Raw genomic sequence first — 18,644 nt, forward strand, 5'->3', positions numbered from 1 at the left:
TTAAATGCTATTCTAATATATGAAACACTAGCACACAGTAAGTATTAAAAAAAAGAAAAAAACAAACACTAGTCTAAGGCAAGCAAGAAYGCTAACTATGCTTTAGGTTCTTTTTATTGTGCCTGATACTGACTGGTGCACTCTGCTGTGAAGAGAACAACCCCACACAGCCGGAACATTCATTTTCCTTCCTCATTTGAAACAAATACTGTAATTCACTCCTTATTTCCATAGGAAAAATCTGTATTTCTCATAACAAGCTCTGCTTCTATTGAAGAAGTTCATTTTGATGCATATTACAGCATCTCCAAATGGTAGACAGACTTGACATTTTCCTTTCACATACAACTTCAATAAATCTTTAGTAAGTAATAGAGAATTCTTGCACACATTTCCACAGATAATGTAGAGAAAGAAAAGCTCTGATATAAGAAATACTGGGCGGGGGGGGACTATCTATCCACTTAAGCAGTGTTTTTCTTTATATCAGAAAACCCCACCACAAACCATATGCTTGATCTAAAGAGCTTCAGGCAGGYAGTCACTAAGATTTATCCTGTGGTGCACCAGGATACACTCCAGTCAGATGCCCACACTGACAGACTGCATTGCTCACAACTCCAGCCAGAGCAGGGTGGCAAGCAGACCTCACCAGGTCCACCTGGGAGCTGGCAGCACCCTAGCAATCCACGTCAGTGCAGCACTCCAGCGCCAACACTGGGGTGCCAAGGCTTCCATAGGGGCTTTGATTTTGGGGGCCTTTGCAGAAGGATCAAGCACAAGCCCTGCCCCTGGCAGAAGCAAAGTACACCTTTGTCAACATTTTTTTTTTGCCCTCCAAAGCTTCCATTTTTTTTTGCTTTTTCCCAAATACTCTTTGAAGAAAAAAGCCAATTAAACTATCAGTCAGAGATTAAAAAGTATGCTACAGGGTTGGGAGAACAACAGAAATCCTATTAAGAAGACATCAATCTGAACTCCACAAAGAAGTGGTTGGACAAGATTCTTGCACCTTCAGAGAAAGAAGCACTGTAAGATGCACTGATTTCCTGAAGCTCTCATTCTCTGCTAGACAGCAGCCTGAGACAGCCTGAAAAATCAAAACAAAGCTGCAGCAGCTAGGGTAAGGAGGAATTAGTATGAAACTAAACACGCCTGAAACATTGCAAGTCTACAGCACAAATCTTATTACCAGCAAAGGGGAGATAACAATTTATGGGGAATCAGGAAGACATAATACAATCAAGCTACAGTACAAAAGTTGTGTAGCTGTTTCATAAGCTAAAACATATATAAATTGTTTAGATTACCTATTTAATATTTATTCTATATATCTATTATATAGATAAGTTATCCTTAGTTACTCCTAACACTTTAGGACACTGGAATGTTACTTATTAGTATTTAATCTTTATGAGGACTTTCTATGTTAACACTCTGAACAAAATTTCACACAAAAAGCGTAAGAAGGCCAAATTCTGCCCAAGAGAATTATGGGAAAAAAATGTGTAATACTCTTCCCAGAAAAATGTGGGCTTCAGCTGAAGCTTCTGGGTCCAGAAATGAATAAAAATTGAGGGAGTTTCTAATCTACACCCTCCCACTTCAACACAACCCACAGCCCTGCAGGGGCTCCACATCTCCTGCGAGCAGATTCTGCCCCATCCCTCTGCCTCCCCCCATACTCTTGATCTATTAAGGACCTGCTGCACCTTTGTGAAGTAGGGTCTTGAACCCACAAAACAACCACTATCCCTCAACCACCATTAACAATGATTTATGTAATACTTTGGTATATTAAAAAAAACTAAATAGCTGCTCTTAAGGGTATATTCTGCCTACAGAAAGCTGACAGGCTTCTGAGGCAAACAGTCAACTGAGATGACAAACAGTTGTCAAGTACTGTTTACCACAGCAGTCTCTCTTCTGATTTAGTGTGGGCAGGTTCTTAATGTTTTTCTCTGTGAATCATAAGCACTCCTAGTTACTTAAAATGTGTTAAAAAGCTAAATCTCCCTGGAGTTGGTTGCTGTTCCAGGTTGGAATGAGAGCCCCTTGGAGACCTACTGTGGTGTTTGTACAAAACTGCATGAAGACCTAGGGCAAAAAAAATGGCAGAAATTATGTTTTTCTTCACACTAGATATAGTTGCACAGCAAACATTTAATTATGAGAATTCTACACTTAAAGCAAGCTTAATCCCTTTGCCACAGTATATTTGCAAAAGTGGACTTACAAGTGACTATAATCAATCACAGTAACAATTACTCTCAAACCCAGGAGACTTAAAGGACAACGTTAAAGGTAAGATATCTAACTTAAAAACCACCTCATTTTAATTACTGTTGGTATAACAGATACTTACCCACTTAAACTGAGGGCAGAACATGGTATATTGATACCCATATTGTTAATAAGATAATTTGTTAAATATGTACATGGAATGAAACAAAGCTGGAGTCCCATTAGGGAGCCCAACAGGGTGAACAAAACAGATATAAAACAATTTTGTAATTTCTTAAGCTGCTTTTGAGAAGTCAGGGAAAGAACAGACCAAACTCAATTTCAAAAATGAGCTTTTTGGTTCTTAATATAATTGGACTTAAAAACCAATGGCTAAATTTGGCTATATTCATACAGAAACATACTTTAATTTTGCCACATTAATTTCTGATGCACTGCTATACTACAAGACACCATAAATAGTAACAGATATGCAGCGTCATTTTTATGACAAATCCAAATGTTACAGTCATCTTTGGAACTGAACTAAAGTGAGAATGAGAGCCTGCTCATTATCTTAAGCTTAAATGACAATGACACACAAATAATTTAAATTGCATGATTCTTACAAAGTGTAGTTGAAAGGTAAATGAAATTAAAGGTAAAAAAAGATTTCAACTGAAAGATCTATAAATTACAATCACAAAAAGATGTAGCAGAAAATACTTTAATTTGCATTTTACAGATTCAAAGATTCAAACAGATAGCAAAGATTCAGAAATGTGTTTAGATCTCAGTAAGCAGTTCAAACATTAATTTTGATTTYAATAAATATCATTTTAATAGGCTAGATATAAGGAGGAATTGTAAAGTGATGAGTTGCTGATTGCTAGTTTATAAACATAAGCATCTAGCTTATTTACAACATATTATAGGTCATTTCCCAGAAAAGCACAGAGCAAGGTCAGATAAAGGTGACCCAACCATCAAAAACACAACTCAAGAAAGTGTGGCACAGTATTTCATGCATATACAGTGACATATAACACATCACCAGCTGAAGTAGGAAAACACTTTTATTATTCCAGCTTACAGAAGTCTGTATCTTACTTTTCTCAATGTATATTTTTATCTTCCCCTTCAGGCACTGAAGATGAAGCTTTTCAGCAACAGTGCCTTACATTTTACATATGCAGTTTGCACCAAATCTTTTTTACCATTTTGGTTAAGTCTTCATGACTTTGGGGGTGGGGGGGGCTTTGTCTTCTCACTACTTCTGTGATTACAATCAGTGTGTCATTTGTACAAGGAAATGTAATTTTGCTCTGAAATGAATGGCAGACAATGTTGACAAGCTGATCTCCATCAACAGGAAGCTGGAATTTAAAACAGTTTACAGCTTATGAACAGTGTAACTAACCTGATTCTTTAATATAAAAACAGATTTGTAATTTGCTAAAATTTACTTTAACATAAAGAACTAAGTCATCCGATTCACATGACAAAACTTCACAGACAGCATGGTCAAACAATGTACATCAAATACAGTAAAAAAAAAGTGACAGGAAAATTGCTTCAACTAGATTTCTAACATGAAAAAAATCTTACTTTGTATTTTTACAATGACAATGAAGCGAAATGCTTTCCATATTAAGTGAGATGTACATTCAAATGCAACAGAACTTCCCTGTACACAGAATTTTCTATTGAATTGCATTCCTGTGTTTTCATGACACAAAGGAAGAGAACTTCCATCTCTTTATGCCCTTATCCAACTGTATTAACCTTGCCTGGTTTGTGCCAAAGAGGGTTACAAGGAGCAGGTATCCAGGATCTGCATGCCTGAATCTCACCTGTCCCATGAGCAAGTGCATGACACTAGCATATGATGCTGCTTCAGTGTCCATACATTTTAGCCAGGCACTGGTGGAAGAAGAAAAATAACAAGTTGCACCRCCAGAAGAAGGTTGGAAGCAATTCACTTTCCCCACAAAGCAAGGGGGAAAAAGGGAAGAAACAATTCTAAGACTCAAGTCCTTCCTGGGTCAGCGTAGACAATATATATAATTTTTTTCTCCCCACTAGAAAATCCTGCCTAAAGTTTTAGGCACTACAGTAATACAGAAAAGTCTCAGCTATATAGCATTCTTCAAATAAGTGAGCCTACAAGTTCCAGCCCTTGCAGGTCAATCCAAAAGGCAAGAAATTTACAGCCAACCAGAAAAAAAAAGAAATCTCTTTCAATATATACACTAACCCAGAATAGTTAGATGTTCATTTGACCAAAAACAGCTGTTCACATTTGAACTAGTTATCTAGGTTCCCTTTTCAATTTAAATGGAGAAGAAAAACTCCAGGGTGAAAAGCATTGCACCCTAAAGTCTAATCCTGTACAGACCTCAAAACAGGTCAGATGAATCTGCCTGGAAATCACCTACTCTCCACCATTAACTAGGAAGGGAGCCTGTGGTGACCTGCTCAGATGGGGGTGCCTGCAGGCAAGCGAGGCTGCTGGGTAAGAACATGACAACGTCATCCCCAGACTGGCATCAGCTTTCTCTAACACTGTGTTAAAATATCTGCTGGCTTAAACAGGAACATAAGACTGGATACCAGTTCATTGCCAATTTATGCAACTACCACCAAAATTCTGTTCATTTTTTTCCCCCCCATTTAGCTTTCCCCAGTTCAGCTCAAGGGCTTACTTTCTCAAGAAACAATACTTCTATAGTACCAGCATAGCAAGTGTCAGCAGGACAGTCTGTCTCATTTCCAGTCAGGTAGAAATTCAAGCAGTTTCTAGATAGTCTGGAAACAGAGGACACGGAGCACACTCCAGCTCTCAGAAAATCTCAACTGTAAAGGACCACAATATGGAAGCCAATACAGTTACAGTAAGTTATATAAACAAGTCACAAAAATCTGCTTGGGTGAGAAACGTTTAAGAGTTTAAGAGCACTTTATTCTGTGAAGATTATTACTTTTATAAACAAAAGATAAATATATCTATGCTGTACCAGCTTTTCCTACATTCATAACTCCTACCTCCACTTGCAAACAAACTTTAAAAAAAAAATTACTTCACTTTAAATTTAAACCAATATATAGTTGCTACTAATCAGTAGTACTGTTTCTGAATTTTGGACAATGATAAATTATCATTGACATTTGTGGACAATGATTAARTAATTTCTTATTTTATGCAAGTTATATCATTAATATACCCGTTTTATTATGCTGAATATCCTTTTAAAGAAGGTACAATTAGGGATTGCATAGATAGAATATGCAGTATTAAATGTCAGTATGATTATGAATTTTAAAAAGCATCTTTTTTTAAAAGTGACTATAAAAACAAGTTATTACATTTTTGCACTGACCTTTTAACATAGCAGTAAAACATAACCCATTGAGCAATGGAAAGAGATTTTCTCTTAAAGAGAAAAATGTGCTATTTTAACATTTTAAACATTAAAAGGACAACTTCTGGAAACTGAACTTGTAATTACAATTTGGAAGAAGATAAAAGGGGCTAGATGCAAACTTGATTGAGCAAGGCTTTTCTGCTAGCAGCACACCACTAACCATCCCCCTCCCCTCCACAAGCAAATGCAGGTAGCCAAGTTAAGGGGCTGCAGAAAAGTTACCTCCAACTATACTGCATCAGAGATAAGGTGGTTCTTCTAAAGTGAAAAGGAACCTTTTAAAAGCACCAGATAGGAAAAAAATCTTGGTATCAGCACAACGCAAAGGAGCTCAGTGAGAAATAACATTTTCTGCTCAACAGATTTCCTATTTTTAAGTAAGCTTCATAATTACAAGTCAGAACTCAACAAGACCCTTATCTCCTTTTTCAGTTTTTCTTTTACACAGCCAGAATCAGAGTACCCAAACCTCAGAATATACCAAAGCTCAGTACTGGGCATGAGGGGGAGGCAGGAAAGAACCACCTCTCACAGGAAAGGCCAAGTCAGGATGGAGGTACAGTAATTTCATATAGAACAACTATCTTTGAAAGAAAGGGAAATAAAGAAAATTTAGAAAGTGTCAATACAACAGAATTGTGAGCAGAGAACTTAAAAAATAAACAGATTAGCATAATTTACATGTTTAAAAACTATATACTTCATTCATAAATATCTTTTCTAATAGCCATTCTTAGTTTAAACATAAATATTCAAGTTGGTATTTGATTTTACTTTTGATCAGTTCATAAGAGTCCAGTAAGGATCAGTTCCTTCTGCTCAACGCAATCATGTAAATGATCTTCACTAATGGGTTGTGCAAAGGCCTTCATTACCTAGTTTGTTGTAATAAAACTTTAAAATTCTGCAATTCCTTTATACTCGTGGAAAGCCTGTAAAAGAAACAACCCCCCTAAGTGTTAGTAAGTCAGCCGTAGGAGAAGTGCAAAATTTTTGAGGGGTGGAGGGCGCAATTCTATCCCAAAAAATTAACACGCTAAGATACTATTTTTCTTCCAAAGATCTACTATCTGGCACTCCATTATATTTGAATAAAACATTACAGGGACTAAAGTTTAGATATATTTAAAATTGTCCTCATTCAACATATCTAAGACCTTACAACAGAGGTAATAATTTTTAATATCCACACTCTTTTAAACAGAAACATAACTAGAAGTCTTTATGCTCAAGATCTGAAGAACTAGCATGATGAACAAAGCAAATTCTACATGTCTTTTAAATCTGTTGGAAAGTTTTATTTCATCACTTGAACAGACAAAATTATTGCCGTTTTCAAAAAAAATTAGTCAAAACTAAAGATCTAACAAAAATAATCACACCACACAGAAAATCTGAATGCCTGGGGGCATTATAAAAAACAAGGTATTTTTGTTTCTTTTCACTACTTTTTATGTATATCCATTTAAAACAGAAGTGCAAAATGTATTTGTAGAACAGTTGTAGTCAGTGTTCCAGGTTCAAAAAGGAGGAGACATACCCAAACTCTAATAATTAAGACTGTTCAAGAGACTGAAATCCAGCTTTCATAAGATCGAATTTATGAGATCTGGGATAAAGAGATGAATTAGATCCCAACATAAACAAAGCTAATATTCAATACTTCACATTCTCAGTTTGATGGCATTAAGTTTATCCATGCCACTACTAATTACTCAGCCTTTAAAACTTACAGCCACATGATCAATACCATCTTTTCACAGATCTTGTGCATCAACACTGAAGATTTTTTTTAAACTATACAAGTGACAAAATAAACCTACCTTCCAAAGGCATTTACAAGAGCAACTATTTCTTGACGTGTGAGTTGAAAACCTTTTGATGGACTATTCTCAGGAAGGCTCTGTATTTCTTTTTCAGAAAATAAAATCTTCAGAGCAGTTCCTAAGCCTTGAGTCTACAAGAAAATTAGTGTTTTCATATCAAAAAGATTACTCCTCTTAGTCTCAAAAAATTGTAAAGAAGTTACAAAATTACTAATTCAGACAAACATGCATTACCAATTCTTATATACTGACACTCCCTCAACCTAAGAATACTTTGCATGCAAACCAAAACACTAATGCAAATGCATGCCAACGGTTGTGCACTAAGTTCATTCACTTAAGAACATTTGTTCCTTCAAATGTACTTGCTCTTCCTCTTGTTTTTAATCTCTTCCTTTCCCATCTCTTTTCTTGCCAGCCATATCAGATGCACCTGAAAGCAGACCTGTTAACAACACTTCCAGCTCCCTTCCCCGCTAACAGTACAGATGCCTCACTGCTGTGGGAGCTGTTAGATCAGATCTCCCTCTTCTTTCCTCCCCCACTTTTTCCAAGTCAAACTAGGTTTTTAATATTATGAGGTGTCACAACACATCTCCTGCTTTTTCCATATCCAGTCTCAATGGTGGACACTGCAGCTTCAGTTTCAACCCCTATTTTCTGCACAGGAGTAGAACAGAAGAAGCTATTCTTACTTCCCCTTTTAATCAGGCTGGGAAGAACCACTGGCTTTTGACACAAAGTGGTTGAGGCTGGATGCAAGAGAATTCTAGAGGTCAAGAGATTCATCTGACCCTACTTCATTTTGCATGAGAAGGAAAAAAAAATGATTAGTAGATCAGAAACATCGGCTAGGACAAGACAAGCAGAACGCTGGGAATTCTGCAGAGGCCACTGATTTTTCTGTTGTTACGAATTTTTTTTTTGAGAACTGTACTCTGATAAGCCTAGTGTTATACAACAGTAGGCACCCCAAAGTACCAACTATCCTCAGTCTAGACTTAACATTAACCTTGAGAGTTAAAATCTTATTCTCAATAAAATAAAAATATGAAGTCTCCAGAAACAGACTTTTTTAAAAACTCTCTCGTCTTTACTGTGCATCTTGCAGTACTTTATAGTTCTCTTAAGACCACCCTTCAGGTGGTAAGGTATCTCTACTTTCATTTTTAAAAAGTTCTAAATCCTTCGGGTTCTAGAGAAGTTTCTAAATCTAAGCAAAACATGTTATTTGTTTGCTGGCTTCTGCATAAATTATGAAAATCTGAATGACTACTTTTTCTTATGCCTCAACTTGTGGAATTAAGTCTCATGTTAAACTTTAAAAATTGATCAAGCAAGTGCAGTATTTCCAGGAAGGCTTCCCGCAGCTGACTCTGCAAGGCTTATCTGATCAGTGAATACAGATGTTGATTGCCAGCAAAACTTTGCCTTTGAAGCATCTGCTCTAAATCAGATTTCAGAGAATACAAACTATACTTTTTAGTCAATAGAACAGCTGTGGAAAGTTTTTATCATTTTATGTTTCTAAGAAATTAAATTTATTTTGTTTAAAAGTAAGCTAAAAATACCTTTATTTTGAATATATAAGTAAGGATATCAAACAACCAAACATGTGCAGAAAGTCTAGATATTTAGGTAAGAGACATCCTGCCAAACTGAAATAGATGCTAATCTCCCAACCCCAATACACACACAATAAACCATACCTGCAGTTTGCCCCACAATCTGCATTTATCACATCCAACACAATCCATTATGCGGGATATGTTCTTGAAATGTAATCTAAATTCTTCCTAGTTGTCAAAAACAAAAAAGGTTAGCTTAAAGTACTTACAGTTTTATAAAAACAGGTTAACTAATTAAGTACCACTAGAGTATCAATCCTCTACTGCTAAGACTGTACAAAACCTCTACCACACAGGCCAGGCCATAACAAAGGTCTGTGTAAGCCTAGTATCTTCTTTCCAAGCTCAGCATTTCCTGAGCTGTAAGTACTGTATCTTTGTGTCCCTGCCAGATTTTTCTTCCATTAAATTGTCCAATTCCTTTTTGAACACACATGCATTTTTGACACACAGGTGAACAAAGTTACAATTCACAAGAGACATTTTCTGTTCAAAGCTATGGGCAGATTGTTACTTTGCAGCTCCAGTTAGAGTGAAAGCTATGGGACCTGCCAAGGAAACAAAAGCAGCACAGAACTAATTAAGATGATCTAAATTAAATATTTAAGGTCAGAAAAAAACTATCTGGGCTATAAACTATTAGCATCTTTTTATGCTGATAAATTCCAGCTACTACCAAAATAACTACTAAAACAGACTTGCACCTTTATTACTATCAGCCACACTACAGTTGTGGAATTTTAATGCATACCAATTTGAACAACAGCCTGTTAACATTGGAAGTCACTAGGCAACAACAGCATTTCCATTAGGTTCTTGCCTCTAGGAACCATGCCTTTCTAATGTTAAGTTCATTCTTGTTCATCCACATGTACATATATACATAGGGCATTTGTTTTTTAAGAAAAAAAAATCACTGGATTTTTCCTTTGGGAAACCTATTCTATTTAAATACAATATTGCTTCTAATAGACTTATTTGCCTCACCACAGTCCTAATGGCAGGCCCAAGGCACTAAAACAGAGATTTCAGTCTGTTTGGGTATGAATAACACCTTTCATTCATTTAGTATAAAGTAGATTAAGAAGCCTTGGATATCATTCTGTAAATTCTTAATCCCTGCCTTTTATACTTTATTTTCCCCATCTACCAGAARTGTGCTGCTGAGAGAGGTTTTCTAAAATAAAAACAGTATTTTGTGTGTTAATCAGAAACTAGCGATTAACAATACTACTTTACCTTTAATGACTTGGCTCCTTTTTTGTCTCCAGCAAACATGGACTTTTCATCAAAGTGCATACGGAAGGACCTAATAAAGACAAAACACAAAAAAACTGGCATAAACTACAAYGTACCATCAAGCTCACTGAGCAGCGGTTATGATCAGTGTAAGCTGGCACATACAAATCCATACACAAAGACCAATATACTAACATAACTAAGAAGAGTCCAATATACTAACATTCAGGATGTGAAAGAGATACTTTCCTGAGTTCGTAGTCTTCACAGAATAGCTCTGCAAAATTTTACTGAATAGTAGCAGTTTCACTATTTAATCTTTATAACTTGAAACATGTTATTTACAGTTTTGTTGAGAATTTTCTTCACTCCATTTCCACTGATCAATACTTCCTTCTAATACACAATACAATCCTTTTAATATTTGCCTTTTGGCTTGATCAGTTGTCTGACCACATCTCAAATACCTAGCAAGATTACAACTAGAGAAAACAACGAAGCCACAGAGCATGTTACCTATCACAAAAATTAGTGAGAAGGTGAGCAAAGAAACTGAACTGAAGAACCTTACAGAGCATACAGAAGAAGGGAGGGACGGCTAAAACACCAGAGCTAAAATCTGTGCTAAAAATTGGATTAGTCACTGGATCATTAAAAGACTACATGTAGCATTCTCCTTTTCCAAATAAATTAGGTGTCTCATATACCGAAGAGTTAAAAAAACAACAAACGGGGTGGCTTTTTTTTTTTTTTTTTTTTTTTTGATTTGGCATATTAGAACCTCTGAAAAATATTTACCTCTTCTTGTCAAAAGTACAAGTTCCTCTTGCTCCCCCCACGGCTTAATTTTATTTCCTCATCCTACATAGTCCAAGTGTCATCTATTTTCACTTGAGAACATAATTGAGAACATAATTGAGAATTTCAAACTAGTGATAAAAAAGTTTATGCCTTACTTTGTATCCCTGAAGATATCTAGTAAGAGAGCTTTAGATTCAGCATCCTCATGGCCATTTCCAGTGTAAAGGTCAACAACTGAACGCTCAAAGTATGGTGCAACCTTTGACAAAGCACGCAGCTCTATCAAATATAGAAAATACAAGTTTTTGAGCCTCCTTGGTCCTTCTCCTTTTGTTTCAATAGGGTCAAAGCGGCGAGTGAACTCTTTCACATTTGGTCCCCAGCGAGGCTTTCCCCAGGTTTCTAAGCCAGGAAAAAAAAAAAAAAAAGAGGGAGGGGAGACAAATATATTTGGATGAGGACTACAACTAAGTACACACCAAAAATATTCAGAGAAAACAAATACACATCAAGGATAATACAGAAGTCCATTCAGCAGTTTTACSTAGACTTAGATTACCTTCAAGAAGATAATTTGCACATAGATGCAAGTTGATGCTAGCATGAAGTCCAGAAATGAGTTTATAGAATACTCTTTTCTCAAGGCAAAGACCTGTCCAGGAGAAAGGAAAAGAAAAAAAGACAACAAAAAACAAACTAAATACTTGAAATAATGTATTAAAATTAACACATCATGGCCTTTCACATAAAGTCTGTCATTTAACTTTCAAGAGTTACARTTACAGTACTTCAGCATTATTTTAGCAGTACTTTTAATAAGTCCTTATATCCATCATATGGAAAGTACACATCTTATTTTTTACATAAACAAGCCCTAAGAATAAAGTTTGACATTACTTACTCAGTATTTTAGTGCTCTAATAAATGCAATCAAATGATTAGTATCTGGTCAATTAGTACCAATAAACTGCCACGCAAAAATAAGATGTTTATGTTGTTTGAGCAATGAGTTTAAAGTAGTTTTGAATGTTTACAATCTGGAAACCAGAACTATACTATGACCATCCTTATTCTCATGAAAGCTACAATTGAACTAGGGTAGCTATTTTATGGGGAAAAAACCTTACAGCATTGCAAAACAGCCAAAATACTTCTTCACAACTGTACTGCAAGTTCACTGAAGACATAAATGCACTGAACAAAACTTTGAAAGTATGACTTTGACTAAAAGAATTTTACATCAGAACAGAAGTGTAATGGCACAGGATGGGCAAAATATAATTTAAATGTAAGTTAGTTAAGATAAAGCTTACAACAAGAGACAGAGACTACACTTGGAGTTAAAGTTCTTGAATATCGTTTTGGGCAACTTCCCTGCCACTCCAATTTCCACAAACCAAAGAAGGTAAAGCTGATGGTGAAGACTGTCTGTAAGTGATGCTGAGATACGGCCTCATTTAGAGCCATCACTGTATTTCAAAGAGCATGTGAATTTGCATGCTTTCCTACAATAGCACTGATTAAAAATTTTCAGCAGAGAAGTAAAGGAAATGCAGAATTAACTAAGTTTAAAACCCAAGTACCTTTTCTTCCTCAATTTACTTTTTTTTTTTGCACATCTCCAATATACATTTTGTAACAATAATTTGCATTTAAATATGAACAAGCAGCAATCTGTTTTGCCTTTGAACACAAATTGTTCATATGTTAGTCAGTTTGTATACTGGGGACAGAACCATCAAAAGCTTTAACGCTTTTTAAAGCTGTTTTCAAATAAACTCCCCTAAGCAATGCTACTAATTATCATGGCTTAGCTTATATACCTAAAATGGGTAGAAAATTCAAAGTAACTGGTATCGAAGTGAACTTCCCCTTTTAGAAGATTAAACATTGAAGCATTTAAGTGGTGCACCATCTAAATGGGTAAAAAGTTTTCCAAAGGCCCTCAAGCAAAAATATTCTTTGAGTGACATTCAGAAGTTCTGCACAATTTATTAAAAACCTACACTATGAAAAATATTTGGGGAGAGGAAAAAAGTGCTGTGTTTCTTCTAGTGAATTTATTATGTTAACCATCCAAGAGGCTTTACCTTCTAGCCATGTGTAGAAAGATTCTCCTGTAAATATAAAACATATAGTTAAATGAACAGTATTCAGTTTGAACATTACAGTATGTCTATTAGCTGCCAGCTAGTCACAAAGCTAAATAATTTAGCTATTCAGTCACTGAGGTGACTGGATTTTGAGGTTAGTTTAAATCTGTTAGAGTCAAGAAAAAAATACAAGAATGAGCATGACTAAGCTACTGGTGAGGGCATTCAGAAAGCAGAAGCCTGATTCTATGTACTAGTGGTGAAGGACATGTGACAGAAGAGTAAATGTGCAAAGAGGAATGTCTATGGAAAAGACATCTCATTCACATTCCCTGCATCCACCTCTGATCATATACTTCACAGCAGTCATTTAAAGAACAATTATTTCGATGAGCAGAGGAACTACTGAAACCTGGTTTCCAATAGATATCATTTTAGATACTCCAGGTTTGACACCATGGGCCAGCATCCTTGGTTAAATATTGTATTACCCAAACTTGTAGATATACCAGTTCTTTACTGGATCTGTTCTTAGGCTCTAAGCTCACAAAGACCTTATGTATACTAAGTTTCGATAGATTCAGCTTCACATAGGTAGTAGCACCCTTTCTGTACCGCATCATGTTGGACATTGTTAACAACAATGAAAAACTGAATCTCTGTGCTCTGATTCAAACAAAGAAGCATTTAAGATAAAGGAACAGACTGTTATTGTATCAGAAGACATCTAGCTAATCTCTTGCAAACTATGTACAAATAGCAACATGTCCTTAAGTCTTACATCAACTAAAAAAAACTCATAATTTTAAAGAGTCTGCTGAGCAAAAACTGCTGAATAAGCATTCAGCACACAAGACAGTTGTACACTAAATTAGTCTAAGCATCAAGGTAGTGCTTTAAAGCAATCTTAGCTTTATATCATAGCTAGTATCAAAAAGGTAAACATTATTCATTTCACCAGAAAAAAAGTAAGTATTATTTCATTACTACCTTTAAATGAGGATTCTCCAACAGYCAACATTAACTAAACTCAAAGCAAAGAGGAAAATCCTACATTTAGGAGTTTCACAGTGATCTCTCAAAGTTCTTTTTCTGTTACATGCAATAAGCAATTAATTCATGCTCTTGAAACATAAGGTGGGAAAAAAATCCTGCTTATATTTTTTTAAATCCTGTCCAGTAAAATATCTTTTCTATAAACATTATGTATTTGGATTCAAAAGACAGCTTTTTTTGGCTCAGCAGGTCACAGGAGATCATTGGTAAGTATTAAAAACACTTGGCAGGTTTAATATTATTACCTACACTAATTAGCTTTCAACCCATTCTTTTCTGAGAGAATAAGATGCATGGTGCTGATTCCTCACAGAACTGGTAAAGCTGTATATAATTTTGAAAACATCCTTTCACTGACTGAATTAAATCATTTCTCTGTTTTTCTATCTTAAATAGGCTTCCACCATTCATTCTCTCACTCCCTTTCATTGAAAAGGGGAAAGTTGTGTGCTATCCAAAAATCAATTTTCAGAACAAATTTGCAATTTTAATAAAAATTATAATGACCTTCGAATTTTTCAAGAGACTTCAAAGGAGCACAGTTGCCACTTTGTCATCACAAGCCTCAGTCATCTAAAAATGGACAAAAACTTGATCTCTCTGATCAAAAGAATTTTGGATTAAACATTTTAGTCCTAACAGATTTTTCCCCAATCCCTTGAATAACTTTCACCAATTTTCTCTGTCTCTTCCTGCTTCTGCAACCTTGTTTTGGGTATGGAATGACCAGAAGTCACCATGATAATCCTACCAAGCATGTAACCACCTATTAAACAATACAAACTAACACTTATTTCCTCTGCATCCTAAGTGATAGCCTTTACTTTGTCTGTTACTGTGCAAAAGGTTTCCTGTAGGCTCTCCACACTGACACCTAGATCTTTTGCCTGAGAGCTTTTAGTTAATGGAAGATTCTTAAGTCTATCCCATTGTGGACAGACCCACTGCTTTTTCCTCCCCACCCTGCCCTTGCTTTCCCCAAATCAAAAGAACATTCAATGAAGTACACAAAAAACCTGTCCCTATTCTTTTAAGGAATCAGACACACACACGTCTGGAGGAGACCCCAGACTCAAGAATCTTTTAATTTATGTGTATCTACTCTTCTTGCTAGTAAGGTTATTACAACAATACAAAAACTCGGTAACAAGGATAAGAACCAACAACAGAACTGTATTGCGTCCTTTCTCACTCCTTTCCCTTATTCCAACTGAAAGAACTGTCCTGATAAATTACTTTGATAAAAACATAACTTTCCTACCCTCTAATGCAAGTGTATCAGAAGCCCAAGACTCTGCAATGCTTACTTCATTTCTAGAGGTTAAGCATAATAAGATGACTTACCATCATCCCCTCCTAGGAAGAGAGGGGGGGGGGGAAAAAGACCATTAAACAGACCATTCTCACAGCAAAGCAGTAATGAAACAAGCTTTACTATAAACACTAAAAAAAGCCTAAGAAACCTTCCAAGAAACCTTACTGAATCTATCAGAAAATGTAAGCAGCTTTCCACCTTCTTCTTCCTCCCCAAAACAAGCTGAGACTAAAATACATTACTATAGTAAAGTCACTTGGAATTTAAAATGTTAATAGCATCTGATTTATGCATTTTTTTTGAAAGATATGTTCCAGCTTCAGAAAGCCAAGCAGGAGTCATGTTCTTCAGTTCACATTATTCAACAATCTGACCGGTGCTCCATTTCGGAATTCTGATCCACAAGTTAAACTACTTTTACAATTCTTTTTGTGTGTATACACCGGCAGTACATTAAGAATAACACAATAATTACAACCTTATGTCTCTTTATATTGCTCGTGTTTGTAATCTGTGGTGGTATTTTCTAACTTAGTCATTGGTTATTAGTTCATTTTTATGGGAGCGACAAACAGATGGGGGAAAGCTGTATACAGATCAGTTAGGAACACAAACTTATAATTTTCAATTTAAATTGGAAAATTTTAAACCCAAACCATTGGCATACATTACAATATTAATTTTAATACATTTCTGAAGATAACTGAGCATTTCCTAAGAATCCATACTTTCTTACAACAGTGCAATTATTTGTACATCTGTAATATACTAAATATTAATTATGGAAAACTTATAGCTATATTACATTAGGATGTCTGTCAGCTGAAGTGACTAATTTAAATGCTTTAGGGAAAAAGGACAAGGGAAGACTATAAGAGTGGTGAAGAGTCTTGTTGAACTTTAATCCTTCAACTTCTCATCCACCTTGGAAAATTACTGTAACACTGAGTCAGTAAACTGTTCTAGATATACTTGAATTCTCATGTCAGCTCCACTGACATTGATGAGCCTATTCACATGAACAAAATTAAGCATGTATGTAACCAAGCATGATCATGAATCTAAATCTAAATTTTGAAAATAGATAGCTACTTCTACATAAGAGGGAGGAAAAGAAAAGAGCACACCTACTGCCTGAAGAATATTATTTGCATCACTTGCACTGCAACAGTCAATCTGTTAAAAAAAACTTCATTAAAAATAAAATAGGCAAGACCCACCCCTACTAGGCGCCAGTGGATTTAAAGGACGATAGACAGATCGAGGCCTAGAAAAAGAAGTTAGAAAATACAAAAATCAGTTCTAAAGTATGTTGAAGTGCAGATATAAAAACAGACTCCCTCTCCATCCCAATTACTTGAAGCAGTTTTCTTCATAGATGCTGTTCCACACTCTCCACGCAGAGGGCCCTTTGTATCCAGTGTAACGTTCTGGATTCAGCAGCAAATCCACATACTGTGCATCTGGGGATCTCTCATCTAAATCAGAAAATTTTTGTTATATATTCTAGCTGATCATTTAAAAAGAGACTTCATTTAACAAAAACAGTTGCAAAGAATTAAATATGAGCTTCGATACAATACTATTTTGCCTTCTTCTTGGATTATAAATGCCCTGTGCATAACAATACAGCAACATACACACCAAATAGAACCCCCAAAAGGATATGATTTCTTCCAGTCTCTTGTTCTGCCATAATTTCTGCTGTCTGAACACTTTCTATGGGGTCAGTCAACAACACTAGCAACACTTGTCACAATGTATGTGTTCTCTCACCTTATAATAAGATACAAATAGTGTTTTGTTTTAAATGGGCTTCGAATTAAGGGTTATTTGTCTGGAAGTGTTGGGGGAGAGTGTTAAATGGGAATACTACTAACTGGTTTTCTTAGGAAAGACAAGGTCAAAGTGGTGCATCTTGTAGTTGGAACATACTGTGCATTTATTGGCTAAAACTTTTCTTCCCCCACCAGATACTCATTTATACTGGCAGAAAGCTAGGCTCACATCACTTAATTGAATGAACTCTCAGTATATACTAGATGATCTGTTGGTTACAGCACAAAATATGCTATTTAAGCAGAATTTCAACAAGTTATACCCTTGTCTCTAAAGTTCACTTCAAATTTCAGGCAACATACCCAAAGAAAACTGTTAAACTGCTCTCTCTGCTTGAAAACTCTGTAGGAATAAAAACTTAAGTTTTGAGTTACAACCAGCAAAAGCAAGAAGAATTCCCTCCCCCTATGTTAAGGGCAACTCATGCTTAAAAAAAAACAACAACCAAACAACAACAAAATAAAGCCAGTAGTTCACAGACTTAATCATAAGAATAGGCCAAGCAGCGCCACTGAGTATTTCCTCAGATGTTGGAAAAGAAGCCACAGGAATAGACAGTGAGAACTGCTCTAGAAAGAAGAGATGATCCTGCATACGCAGTTAAGCATCGCTTCAGCAGTATTAGAAAAAAAGAAAAGGAGACAGACAAGACACAAGAACACACTGAGTGCCAGATGGGACAAAGTCAAACTACAGCTTGCTTTATTTGTCAGCATGGCTGACCTAAGCAGTTCCTAGCCTTCCTGGTCACTTCAGGTCCCCACTTGTTCCTCTCGTTGTCCACCCACACCTGGAGTCTGTGGGGCAGTGCAGCAAAACAGATGGAAATCTGATCTGGGTTAAGAAGGTTTTTTCCAGTTAGATCAATTCCCTGATCTAGTTTATCATAAGCCTGACAAAAAGCTATAGGAGCAAAACTGAAGGTATAGTTTTGCACTGCAGCTGAGTCAATGAGGAGCTCCCTGTCACCAATGGGAAGAGAGGAGAGCAAGAGAACAAGAGTTTCTTCCCCCTCCCAGTCACTCCCAGTCAGGTGATTTCCTCTCCCTCACCTCTCCCACTGCACCAGCTAAGCCAGTCCATCCCAACAACCCAGGGGCTAGGGAGAGAAGATACCAACTTACTTTTCAGCTATTCTAATCAACTGAACCAGCTTYCCACCATGCAGTGAGACGCGTGCCAGAGGCAGTGCAAAAAGG

General features: G+C 36.1%; 1 protein-coding gene across 5 annotated transcripts in view; it reads right to left on the reverse strand.

The window, feature by feature from the left end:
- Positions 1 to 2,934: 2,934 nt before the first annotated feature.
- ERO1B (endoplasmic reticulum oxidoreductase 1 beta) overlaps positions 2,935 to 18,644 on the reverse strand; it is a 40,281-nt gene continuing 24,571 nt past the window's right edge. For 2 of the 5 annotated variants that reach the window (XM_026085123.1, XM_026085126.1), the window contains 10 exons: positions 16,964 to 17,084; positions 16,827 to 16,873; positions 15,636 to 15,647; positions 13,233 to 13,259; positions 11,702 to 11,794; positions 11,298 to 11,544; positions 10,342 to 10,411; positions 9,184 to 9,270; positions 7,472 to 7,605; positions 2,935 to 6,580 (listed from right to left, as the gene is read on the reverse strand). In XM_026085123.1, the coding sequence (XP_025940908.1) occupies positions 6,520 to 6,580; positions 7,472 to 7,605; positions 9,184 to 9,270; positions 10,342 to 10,411; positions 11,298 to 11,544; positions 11,702 to 11,794; positions 13,233 to 13,259; positions 15,636 to 15,647; positions 16,827 to 16,873; positions 16,964 to 17,084 (899 nt within the window). In that variant the 3' untranslated portion in view covers positions 2,935 to 6,519. The remainder of the gene's footprint in view (positions 6,581 to 7,471; positions 7,606 to 9,183; positions 9,271 to 10,341; positions 10,412 to 11,297; positions 11,545 to 11,701; positions 11,795 to 13,232; positions 13,260 to 15,635; positions 15,648 to 16,826; positions 16,874 to 16,963; positions 17,085 to 18,644) is intronic. The other 3 variants (XR_003256538.1, XM_026085124.1, XM_026085125.1) reach the window with 3 other exon arrangements.

The sequence above is a fragment of the Apteryx rowi genome, unplaced genomic scaffold (assembly GCF_003343035.1).
Source record: "Apteryx rowi isolate R43461 unplaced genomic scaffold, aptRow1 scaffold_66, whole genome shotgun sequence".
NCBI lineage: Eukaryota > Metazoa > Chordata > Aves > Apterygiformes > Apterygidae > Apteryx > Apteryx rowi.